Genomic DNA, 12,970 nt, shown 5'->3' with positions numbered 1-12,970 from the left:
CATGGAAAAATCTATTGAGCTTCTGTTTTTCTTAAATCATCTGCCTATTAACTCTTTCTCAGCAATCATGGAGAAGGAAATTTTGTAAAAAAAAAACAAACAAATGAACTTCAAAATGTGGGTATTGTGAGCCAAAGTAGATCCACTCACTGTACCAAAAGATAATTTTGTTCATATATTCCCAAGTATTTTTCTCAGTGATAATGGATATTAAACATTACTGAGTAATGGGACTCTATATAAATATCTCTTAGTTTTAGTCACATAAAACTTATATGTACAGATAAAATTTTTTGAAATATCAAAATGGTATACTTGATCTGCATTCCTCCCTAGTGCCAAATAGCCTCTGTACTTCCCAACTGAAGAAACACCTAGAGACACGGAGTTTCCAATACTAAGTAACAAGAATTCTCTTTCACTATGATAGGTCAAGGATCTGGAAGACCTAGGACGTAAGAAGGATGTCCAGGGAAAAACAGGAGAGCCTTATCTTTTCTGGCCATTGTTCTAAGAGGGCAGGGTCGGATGTGAACAAGAGGAGGGTCATTAGATTGAAACACTGCAAGAGTAGAAGAAAGGGTCTAAGACATCCTTCCTTTCCTGTTAGGGTCTCTACGAGGAGTCCCTGGGGCACACCAGCCTCTATACAACAGAGAAGACTTTGAATGAGTGAGAAAACAGAGTCATATGGTCAGGAAAAAGCTGTTTCAATCTCCATTCCCAGGTCTCTCTTATTTCCCTGTGGTGTGAATGCTAATTAAAGCATTAGACCCACCTTGGGACCCTCCACAGTGACTGACAGAGTGACACCATAATAAGGTCTGAAGGGCTGCAGAATCATCAGGGGTATATGACAAAAATGGCAGAGGTTCAGAGGGGAGCCCTACTTTATCGCCCTACATCAGCCAGCTTTACCAGACTTACTGCCTCTGTAGATCTTAGCTGCAGTTGTTACCAATTAGTGCTACAGATGAGCCCCAATCCAGTCTTGGTTTGAAGGAGGGCACTTAAGGAAGTCCAAGGACAGGCAAGAGACCAGCAGCCTCCTACCCCCACCACCTCCGCCAAGCCACCCCCTGCCCAAGATGGGGGAAATAATTCTGACCCCCATAAATCCTGATGGAAAAGAACAAGAAGAAAGAGAAAGAATCGGAAGTGTCAGAGGAGAAGACATGTCTTCAAAGAAGGTCCAAGGAGTTCCCAGAGAAAAGGGGGAACTTGATTCAGGGCCAGCAGGGTTTTTGGCATAGGTGACAGAAAAGAATTTCAGAATGCACCAGTCAATGGCATAGACAGAGGTTTATTTAAGAAATAGATGCACATTCAAGGAAGAATGGGAGCAATTGCAAGAGAGAGACACCTTTGGAGGAAAGTAAGGAATACACATTCAGGGAAGAAGGCTGGCTGTCTCCAGAGGGAGAGACAGCACCCCAGTGGGGCAGGGTGCTAGTATTTATTGAGGACTGGTACTAGGGGTGAAGCCAGTGTGGAGTTTCAGGATTGGTGCCAGTTTTCCCTGCTCTCGTGCATTGCCCTCATGGTTCAGGGGCACAGGTCAAGGGCACATACCAAGGGCATGTCTTCAAGAGTTCCAATTGTTCATGGGTGCTTTCTGCATTCAGTGGTTCATAGATGATTCCTGCTCTTCAGTGGTTTCTGGGCACTTCCTTTGAGACTCAGTATCTCTCCCTTTATCCCAAATTCCTATCTCAGACGGACTGAGTAATTCTCTTAAGTAGATTGAACTAAAGCTAGAGACGTGTTAAATTATTAGATCAGATTAAATTTTAAATCCTATTGAGCTAAATTTAGTTTTTTTCCTACTGCTCAGTGGGCACAGTGCTCCTGAGGAAGATCAATGATGCTATGAAGAAAAGCCACATTTTCTTTGCACACCCAAATTGTGGTATGAATAAATTTACAGTCTCACTACAGTTATATTGTTTGGTTTAGAGGAAATGTATTGATGACAATTTTACTCAGGGTCTAATAGACTTCTAAATCTGAGAGTGATTTACTGTTCCCTGAATAGTTATGTTAGTTAGAGGCCATTTAGGGTAAAAGTGGAGAAAAAAGTGTTGGAAGACAGACCTAAGTTCTAGCCCCATGTCAACTATTTCCTGGCACCATGAGTAACAGGAAAAAAAAAAAAAAAAAAAAAGTCTTTTAATCTCTACAGCAGTGAAATTGTGTCTTGGAAATTTAAAAACTGTGGGGAATTATATTCTGTATTACTTGGTATCCTCACCCATAAAATGGGCACAGGGAGACAAAGAGTGAAGAAATAATATCTGTATTCTTTTTCATTCTAATACTTTGTGCTACCAGGAGATAGGAAATCTGATTATGAGAATCACAGGAGTTCCTACAAACAGGGCCCAAGAAAAGGATTCTGCCCATTAAAAAGAAAAAGTTTCTGATCATTCCTAAGTTTTTTCTTAGTTGAAACAACCTAAAAGGCCAGCGTCATTTTTCTCAAATAATCAGTACTTTTTTTTTTTATAGTCAGCTCAGCAAGAATTTACCAAAGGGCTATGATTCCAATAAAACATGAAAGGTACCTACAGACTACTGTATTATTCAAAGACAAAAAATCTAAGTCACCTATGCGGGATTAAAAATTTGCATCCATCTCATCCTTTTTTGTTACAAATAATTTGAAAATCAATTCCTAAAGTAGCAATTAAAGATGGTAAGTGGCCAAGGATCAGGGCAAGTCCCATGCACAAACGAGGCTCTTATCTTTAAAGTACAAAGCTTTACAAGATGACACTGAGGCCTGTTGAATGTTTTTATTTGAATATGAAAGAAGGATCTTTTGCTTCTTTGCTGCCTTCCCCTGAAATTTGCTCATTTATATCACTAAAAAAAATGCTCTGCATGTAGGATTGATCTATTAAGCATTTTCAAATCGCAGTTAGGTTTTATAGACTTATAAAATTTTTCTGTTCAATGAGATCGTGTATATTTTCATACTTTTGGTAAAAGAACGAAAGGCAATGTTCTTGTCAGTGAATCAATCATTTGCTCATTCGAAGGGGCATATAACTCTCCATTAAGAGGAATGTACCAGAACAGGTCCAAAGAAAGAACAATAGTCACACGTGCTGACAATAATAATTCTAGTTTCAACTTGTGGTTGCCTTCCGTATGCCAGCAGTGAGCAAACGCTTTTTGTTACGTGGGCTCATTAATTCCCACAATAGGCCTCAAAAGCAAGCACTGTCATCACCCTGGGGTATGAATGGCAGGAGTGTTTCTGACTGCACTTCAAGAAAAAGTTTTAGCCATCCAGTTGTTCACAAGTCTAATAGCTAATTTTGTTTCTAATAGCTAAGTGTTTACAGCACTGTCCACACTACATGTTTCAAGCCCACAGGTGAAAAGCAATAACACTGCTCTCTATGGGCAAAGACTGCCATCTTGTGGAAATCATGCACCTAACAAAAGAATATCATCCTGAAGTCAGAAAGTGTTCCTGGCCCTCACCAAGAATTCTGCAACTGGGCTCTTGCCTTGTTATGCACATACATCACTGTAGCTTATAATTAAAGGGGAAAACTCTCCTTTGGGTATGTTGTTAGGCTTCATTTAAAGGTCCAGCTTCCCATGAGGGTTTGAAAGAGAACATATTTTTCTGTTGATTATAAGAATTACATTTTATGAACTTTCTCTACCAAATCCTTAAGTAAAGTTTTGTTAAATAATTTAAAAGAGGATGTGATGAGACCTTTCTGATGGAATGTCCAGCAGCACTGGATTTTGTAGGAAGGTTTTATGACAGAACTCTTGGTTTGGTGAACATTTGCACTCCCTTCCAACACAGGAGTCTGTCAGAGACTGCATTCCTGAAACTGCTGTGGGATAATCAGAGCTGCACTGAAAGACCCTGTCATCCAATTACTATGTACATCCCTGAGCTGCTGTGATTGTGAGATCGACTGCAGAAAGAGCTCCTTGCAGCCTGGTTATACTAGAAGGCTCTTAGAGAAGACCCTTCCCTCTGTCTGCTCTGGGAACTATCACTCAGCTCTCCGAACTTAAAAATTCTGTAATTAAATAAATTCTTTGATTTATCACCTTTAACTCCTAATAGAATTGAAATGGGTGAAATATAAAATGTAGAGTTTGATCATTGTTCATAAAACTAAAGTATTTTCCATCTTTAGAAAATATAAGGAGAAAGTAAGTTGATGAAACATGGAGATCTCAGATACTCCTGAGGAGCAAGAGTAGGCAGTCATCAGTTTCTGAATGAATGAAAGAATGAGCGGATGTGAAGTGAGGACATTAAAAAAACAGTTTCACAGTGTTGCCCAGGCTGTTCTGGCTGAATGTGCAATTGCGGTTTAGAAGAAATTTTGTACCCAAGGAAATGTCTGGTGTGAAGTCCCTCTTGAAATATTTATTGAATGGAGAGATGAATAAGAAGGAGATGGAATAAATTAAAAAATGACTTCAATGATAAGGGGGGGAAAGTAAGATCTGAGGGCAGAGTTCATTTGCCAAAACTGAATTAGGCATACATGTCTATCAATAAACATACACTGTTCTGTGAAGGAAGAGTGTGGGGGATGGTGGGTATACATTCCAGAACGGGGATCATGCATTAATCAAATGACTGCAAATAATTATTAATGAGGATAAGTACGTGAGGGGAAACTCATACATTCACAGACACCCAATAACAGAGTGACAGGAGCAGGAAACAGTAACATGGGTTTTGTTTGTGTGTGGATACACATTTCGCCCTCCACATCCATGAGCTCTGTAGCCACAGATTCAACCTCCTGCAGGTCAAAAATAGTCAGAAAAGAAGAAATTTTCCTGTAATGAATATGTACAGACTTCTTTATCATCTTTATTCCCTAAACAATGTAGTCTAATAACTATTACTAGATAGTATTACCTTTTATTAGGTGTTAGAAATAATCTAGGGATGGTTTAAGGTATAAAGGAGGGTACCTGTAGGTCATATGCAAACACTAAGCCAGTTTATATGAGGGACTTGAGATTTAGGTGTCTGATGGGGGTCCTGGAACCCATCCCCCATGGATACTGAAGGACAATTATATTCTCATTAAACAAAGGTTGATGCCAATCCCTTTTATATCTACATATATTTATAAGCTCAAATTTAAGAAGAATTATTTCTTCCAATATGATTAAATTTTCCTTCAACCTCGAAGGAAAATGGTACTCTGACTACCAAGTGCCTTTAGGCAGCAAAGACCTAAAGAATTTGCCATTATGTTTCATTTTTATTGTGGTATAACACTTAACATGAGAGCTAACCTATTAATGAATTTTAAGTATATAGACAAAGTGTTGCATAGCAGATCTCCAGATTTTATTCATCTTTCATAACTGAAACTTTATATCATTCATTAGCAACACTATCATCATTTAAATGGTGTTCATGAATAGGTCAATCAAGTAACTTTGATGCTATGAATTTGTATTTGTAAATTCCCACAGGTAGTTCCTTCCTTGGATCAAGACATTATTTCTCAAGTGAATTCCTCAAACAGTTTCCCCATGAGTTCTCAATAAATGTTACGTGAGGAGGAAAATGAGGGACGGGAAATGGAGTTGACTTTGGAAAAGACTGAGTTAAACAAAATCATATAGGCTTTCTCTTCATATAGGCTTTCTGCAGGTCATCTTAGAGACTCTATAGGCTAACATCTTTGTACATTTCCAAGAGGATGTTTCCCAAAGTTAATGATCACAGATCCCTTTTCTTGCAGAGGCTTTCTAGGTACTAGTGTCCTGTGAATACACTTTGAGGAATTCTGGAAATGCAAATGAATTTTTCTGGGATAAAGACAAGAATAGAGGCAATGTATAACCCGTTATTATTCATAATTATTTTAGTATATGCAATTAATCAATTAACTACCCCTTTTGAGAAACCCTCTGAGGTGACAGAATATTAGGCAAATTGATTTCACAAGAAGCAAGGAGGAAGTCCAGGCTGTTGGGGAGGCTCAAGGGCAATGTCAGCCCACAATATCCATGGGAGTTGATAGACCTGAAGACCAATTCTCCATGATAGCGGGAGACAGAGATTCCCATAGGGCTGGTTTCACTCTCGATTAAATCAAGTTGAAAGTTGATCCCACCCTCAGTATCATTCCCTTTATCATTTTCCTCACTCATCTAGCCACTGAATGGTATAAAACAGGTAAAGAGTTAATGTGTCACCAAAAGTTGGTGATTTACTCCTTCCAAAGTAGCCTAGTTCTTTTCTCTCTCCTTTTAAACTGTCTCATCCTAAAGAATTCAAGACCCAGGAAGAGACTACAAATGTAGGACACAGGGACACAGGGAGATGGCCTCTTGGTCCCTCTTTTCCCATTCCAGCCCTGTCCTGCACAAGAAGGTTCCCCTGCTCAAAGCTGTGTGTACCTGAGCTTGCAGGTCTGTGCTTTATGCTCACTCTCTCTGAACACTACCACATACACCTTTGTTACCCCCATGACAGTAAGAGCTGCTCTCAGGAGGGCATCCCTGGGCTAGGCCTGGAAGAGCATTGAGCTGTTAGGTCAAAAAATTCCAGAGAATCCTGAGAATGTGCACACTCTAGACAGGACACAATGTGGGCCTACAACGAGGGGCATAGCTGAAGGACAGCCAGAGCCACACAGGTGTCAGGTATAGCCCAAAGAATATTCAGAATTGAGACGAATTCCTCAATGAGAATCACACTTTAAAAAGCTGCAGTCTTTGCAGTTACTCCCAGAATCTGGAGAGAAAAGATGAAGAAGAAGGGCATTTCTTATTTGAATTGAACTACTTCTGAATGCCTCTGGTCAGCTTTTCTTCTTGTTCTCCAAGGTGAGATTACTTCCCCCTTGGCATTAAAAGCAAAACTAGATCAGTTGTGTGAAAAAACAAAAAATGATGTATTTTATCAACTTCAAATTTGTCCCAAGGCTTTCTTGCACACTGTGTTAAATAATAGAAGTCTTTTTAATTGAATTTCTGTGTGTGTAGCATATGCTGGGCAACATTACACCAGCGTCTTGCTCAAAGCAGCAAAACGTTCTTCATAAAAGCATTAAGATCCAGAGGATCCTTCTGTGTGTAGGAAAGTAACAGAATTGCAGCAGCTTGAAACCACATCAAAACAGGGCCTCGGAAATGTAATTGTAGAAAGCCACTGCATCAAACCAGGGGCAAGAGTGTTAAGTTGTAGAATAAAACTAAAAGAAGAAGAAGGAAAGGAGGGAGGAGAAGGAGGGGAGTAAGGGGTGACGGATGGGGGAAAAGTCTTGCAGCACAACCCCCTTTAAAAATCGAAGCAATCAATTTCCTCATATTCTGCCTATAAACTGATCCGTGGGTTTGTTTCCACTCGCAGCGTCCTCCTTTAGAGGTGGGGTGTAATCAGAGCTGTCATAGACCAAGGCGGCCCCTATGTCTGCAATAACATGGGTTATGTTCTTGACCCCAAGGATCCTGGAACTTCAGCAGAGTGGTGACATGGACATCCTGAAGCACAAATGGTGGCCTAAGAATGGTCAGTGTGACCTGTACTCCTCAGTGGACACAAAGCAGAAAGGAGGTGCCCTGGACATAAAGAGTTTCGCGGGGGTCTTCTGCATCCTGGCTGCGGGGATCGTCCTGTCCTGCTTCATAGCCATGCTGGAGACCTGGTGGAGCAAGAGGAAAGGCTCCCGGGTCCCGTCCAAAGAGGTACTCGATGAGCTTCGGCTCTGACTTGAACCAACAAGCAGGCCTTAACTCCAGGCAGGATGGCCACGGGGAAAAGGATAATGAGCTGGGGGCGGTCATTGTTTCCTCTTTCTTTGAAGACGGAAAATACATTTCTGGAATAGAAAAATGGATAAGGCCACTACCAATTTCTGTTATAGGTCATACCAGCTAAGTGGAGAACAGACTATAGTATCTGAAAGAACGACAATCTCATGTGCCAAAATGGCCTTTGAAATTTTCCTCAATCTCAGGATAGACATTCAGTGATTTTTAAAGGCAGTGATTTCCTTGACCAATTCATAATAATGCTCACCATTTTATTTCAATTAGTTATTTAACTTGTAGATAAATTACTTGGGTCTCTAAGACTAGGCCTGAAAAATGCAATGCTAGAGTAAAAATAATCAGAATATTCTCATCCCCACTAGTGATCTATATGTGTAGATCTATAGGGTAGTCCTGTGATTTGGGCTCTTCCATGACCCCAGCCTTGCCAAATATAATCAGGAATCATCCAGAATTCCGTTTTTCTCATTTTCTCATGCGTCATCTTAGTTGCAGGGCTATATTAAATTTTTCTAGATATCTTAAAGAATAATTGCAGAGTTACAAATGCTATCTCTTTTAAAGTATCATGTGTACCTTGTTTCCATTACAAATTATGGGGTTTATAAGTTACCAGAGAAAATATAAAGTTAAAATTAATTACTTGATTCATTTATGTTGTTTCAACTGGACCAAAAGAGTGAATTTTTTTAAATAATGACATTACGTTCACTGAAGTTTCAGAAATTGAAATGAAAAACATCCTGAATTTGTTAAATGATTTGATCTGATGGATAGTTTAAAAGAAGTTTTAAACTTTCTGTAACTAGAACTTGGCTGAGGGCTAGGGCAAATCCTTAGAGGATTTGCTTTAATGCACAAATAAAAATGACTTCTGTTTTGCATACAGATTTTTACACATTAATGTATTTTTTCAGACTGTTTTCTAAAGTAGTCTAAGGACTCCATCCAACCACATCATATGCAAAATTGATCAGCATCATTACAAGGAAAAGCTTGGCTCAGCCAAGATAAATCTTAGCTTACTACCTGTGTGATCATCTGTTCTAAATAAGTGGAGAGTGAGTTAAAAATTAATCAGGTTTGATTGTAGTGTTTTCTTTGTGGAATAAGCTTCTGGTATCTCTGTTGACATTGATTCAATGCAAAAGACCACATTAATGCAACATTATAGTTGAGACTTCATATTCTCAAAAATCTGGAAATTAAGGACTCCCCAAGCTCCTTATATTTTGAATTACTATATGTGATATTAAATTTTTGCATTATTATATCTGTTGATGGATGACTATATTACAGTTGCTATGGGAACCATAAAATTATATGTCTCAACCCTCTAAAGTCTCAGTGATAATATTGCATTAATGGATATTTTTATTGGATTTTAAAATGAGAAAGAAGAAGGAAAAACAGTGATGCACATCAAAATATTTTTCACTGAGGAGTGCTATAACACCATTATGAAAAAAAATGCATACCCCATTCTAACTCATGACAGCTAATCCAAATCCTAGGAACAAATATTTTCTCCTTTTATGATTAACAGATTTTTTAACCCCTCACAAATTTAATTTTTTGAGCTTGGCTATAAGTAAGAGTGATAACATGAACAATTTTCCTTCTAGATAGCCCTATTTTTTCAAATATTGGGTTTTAATACTCACACTTAATGAAAATCCTATGGGATTTATAAGGAGTTTTCATCTTTAAAAATCTGAGGTTTTACTTTATTTTTGTTTATTAAGCACTTTCTTATAAAAACATCATTACCATAGCTTAAAAGCATCTTTGGTTTAGAGCCATGTAACATAAAACTGACCCTAAATTAAAACTATCTATCATTCTCGTACCCTGACTTGAAGGGGTCTCTAAATGTCCTGCAGACCTCACCATATTGCCTGATTCATATGCTAGATACCCTAAGTATATGAAATCTCAATTAGAAATTGATTCTCTTTTGCTCCATCTAAAAATATCTTACATATCTCTGGCCTACACATAATAACACTTTGATAGTCATTAACATGTTAGTGTGAACTAGCACATCATATTCCTTGTCTCCAAGAATGGAAAGTTAAGGTTAGAACTAGATGGTGGAAAGGATCAAAAATCCAATTTGGAATGAGACACTGAAAAAAGAGGAAGCATATATAAAGAAGAGGTGGAGGGAGTGGAGGGAGTTGCCAATATCAGATTTTTCTTTTGTACAGTTTTGCCTGGGCCTGTCTTTTATAGAATGGTAATCACTCTCCTATAGCTCTCTTGTCTTTATAGTTGCATGTGGTGTATGCTCAGTTTAGATCTTTCACTGGAAAAAAAACTATTTATCTCAGAATCATATTGGTATTCCCAGAAGCTAGCAAGCACAGTGCCTGACTCATATTAGGTGCTCAATAAATATTTGTTAAATGAATAAACCCCAAAGTTCAGTTAATTACATGTTTGCTGAACTACTTTTTCCTTTTCTTTCTTTCTTTCTTTTTTTATTTTATTTTATTTTATTTTTTAACCATGGAAGCTAGTACTGATGAGAACCTTATTTTCTTTTTCTTCATCTCCAGGATGACAAGGAAATTGACCTGGAGCACCTCCATAGACGTGTAAATAGCTTGTGCACAGATGACGACAGCCCCCATAAACAGTTTTCCACCTCGTCAATTGACTTGACCCCTCTGGACATTGACACTTTGCCAACACGACAAGCACTGGAGCAAATCAGTGATTTCAGGAACACTCATATCACCACAACAACCTTTATCCCAGAGCAGATCCAGACTCTTAGCCGCACACTGTCAGCTAAAGCTGCCTCTGGTTTCGCTTTTGGCAACGTGCCTGAGCACCGAACTGGCCCTTTTAGGCACAGGGCACCTAATGGGGGCTTTTTCAGGAGTCCTATAAAAACAATGTCATCTATTCCTTATCAACCAACTCCTACCCTGGGGCTCAATCTGGGTAATGATCCAGACCGAGGCACCTCCATATGAGCATCAAACAAAATCTCTTCACTGTTTCTTCTTTAGGACTCCCGTTACAAGGAGCAACTGTAATATTGTGGGACTAACATGGATGTAACTTTAAAAAAAAAAAAAATCAGGATTATTAGTAACGATTCTAGTTCTTTCTCCCCACCTTCTCCCTCTTTTCTCTCCCTATTTCTTTCTCTTTTTTCCCCCTCTCTTCTGGTATATTTCCCTCCATTTTTTTTTTCATTACTCAACTTGTTCCCCCAGAATATAATAGTATTCTAGGATCCTATTAGTCTGCTTTTCATATACTGTACTTCAAGTATAGGAAATGTGCACTGAGTATACTAAAAGTATATGCAGGATTAATTTTACATCAAGGCCTCTTACATAACGTTTCTCTATTTTTAAAAAATATAATTGCAATAACTTCAGTCTTTTTACATTCTTCTGCTGCATCCATATAATGCTCCACTGCTGTTGAGTGTCCTTTAACTGTGGACCAAAGGCAACCCCTGCAGTGTTTATAAAACAATTTAAAGACCATTCGGGCCACATGATATCAGAATGCAATTTTGTAGGATTACAAAAAAGCCATTAATATGCCAGTCAAGACTACAGTTAAAACTACTCTTGCACTGCAACAGTGCATATGACCTTTATGTGATTGTACAGTATCAAAAGTTTTTTCTTATGTACAGTAAACTTTATCATATGGCAGAAGCCTCTATTGTGTTAAATAACTTAGTATCTCATATATATATATATATACATATATATGCACCTATATAATGTGTATATATATAAAAAGGCAGCCATTGCTATTGCAATTCATTTAATAAAGCTTTAGTTTAAAAAAAAAAAAGTATTGTATACAGGAACTATGTATAGTGCAGGAGGTCTTTTCAGTTAGAAAAGGCAGGTTGCTTTAATGTTATTCTGACTCGCATTGTTTGCCAACAGAGAATATTTTATACTTTTGTTATTAAAGCATCCAGGGCGATTTAATATTTGTTCCTAGATGTAACTCATTTGAATAGGTTTTGCATTTGTTATTCAGCAGTGTATAAAGCTAACCTTGATAATTTTACTTTTAATTAATTATCTAAATGGAAAATGCTATTAGCTGAACCACATCCACTACAGCACCTAGAGCTCCATAGGAGTCTAAGCATAGATCATGGAAGGTTAAAAATCCTCTTCCAAAGCAGGAAGCCAATCTATATAACAACAGTAGTTGGGGAGGAATGGGAGCCCTTCAGAGGAATTGATGTGGCCTTAATTATGTCATCCATTACCCTAAAGAAAAAAACGTAATAACCACGCTGGGCTCTCATCTTTACCCCCTTTTACGTTCAGTTCCATTTGGAGGAGTTACGTATTTTTTAACATTAGTGCCAAGTGTATAGAAAGACAACAGCAAAAACAGTGCCTCTTTGGGCACAACCCTTTTCAAGTAGCATTCTTATCTGTTAGAAATGTAGAAAGAACTTTGTTTGTAATCCTTAAATTAAAATGTGGTAAGTAGGCAGCAAGAACTTATCCTGTGTTTTTACGCAGCCATGCACTTATTTTAAGCTAATTCACTCCATGGCTAGGATCAAGATAGGAATCAACCTATGTGATTTGCTTTAGGAGAAATTAAGAGGTATATTCTTAAGGCATATTATATTTTGATGCTAATTCTGTTCTGGGGAGCACCTTGTACTGTCACTGTTTTTGTACTAAATCTTCAAATATTGTCTACTGTGTAAGGCAGAGAAATTTCTTATCATGCAAAAACCATTTTGTTTCCAGGGTAACAAGTACCTAAGTGCATGCACAACTTGCTTTCCCTTGTAACATTCATGATCTCATTCACAATTCTGATTAAAAAAAAAAAATCTTTACAACAAGCTATATAGGGACATACCAGATGTTGCAGTGATTTTAGCTATCAACAAACTGTTAACCATGTACAATATTTAAAATAGGCTTATTTTGATGTATTGCCTATTATACAAATACACAAAACACTTTTGGAGGCCTCAGTTATGAGTGGCAGAGCTTTCTGTGTATAATTTGTCTACATAATTTGTCTAATAAAAATGTTTTCTAAACTTGCTCTCATACTATTGAAGTCTTAACTGTAAGATTTGAAAATGCTTACTCTCTCGCTGATTGAGCAGAATTTTTCCAAAAATTTGTCTTGAGTTAATTAAAGCATAAAACACACT

General features: G+C 37.9%; 1 protein-coding gene across 1 annotated transcript in view; it reads left to right on the top strand.

The window, feature by feature from the left end:
• The window catches only part of Grid2 (glutamate ionotropic receptor delta type subunit 2), a 1,421,540-nt gene extending 1,408,850 nt beyond the window's left edge, over positions 1-12,690 (top strand). Inside the window, exons 15-16 of the mRNA XM_047565820.1 lie at positions 7,464-7,704; positions 10,353-12,690. Coding sequence (XP_047421776.1) covers positions 7,464-7,704; positions 10,353-10,775 — 664 coding nt within the window. The 3' untranslated portion in view covers positions 10,776-12,690. The remainder of the gene's footprint in view (positions 1-7,463; positions 7,705-10,352) is intronic.
• The last annotated feature ends 280 nt before the right edge of the window (positions 12,691-12,970 follow it).

Source organism: Sciurus carolinensis, chromosome 10 (genome assembly GCF_902686445.1).
Source record: "Sciurus carolinensis chromosome 10, mSciCar1.2, whole genome shotgun sequence".
In the NCBI taxonomy this organism is placed as follows: domain Eukaryota; kingdom Metazoa; phylum Chordata; class Mammalia; order Rodentia; family Sciuridae; genus Sciurus; species Sciurus carolinensis.
The sequence above is the reverse complement of the archived record's forward strand: the minus strand, read 5'-3'. Positions and strand labels throughout refer to the sequence as shown.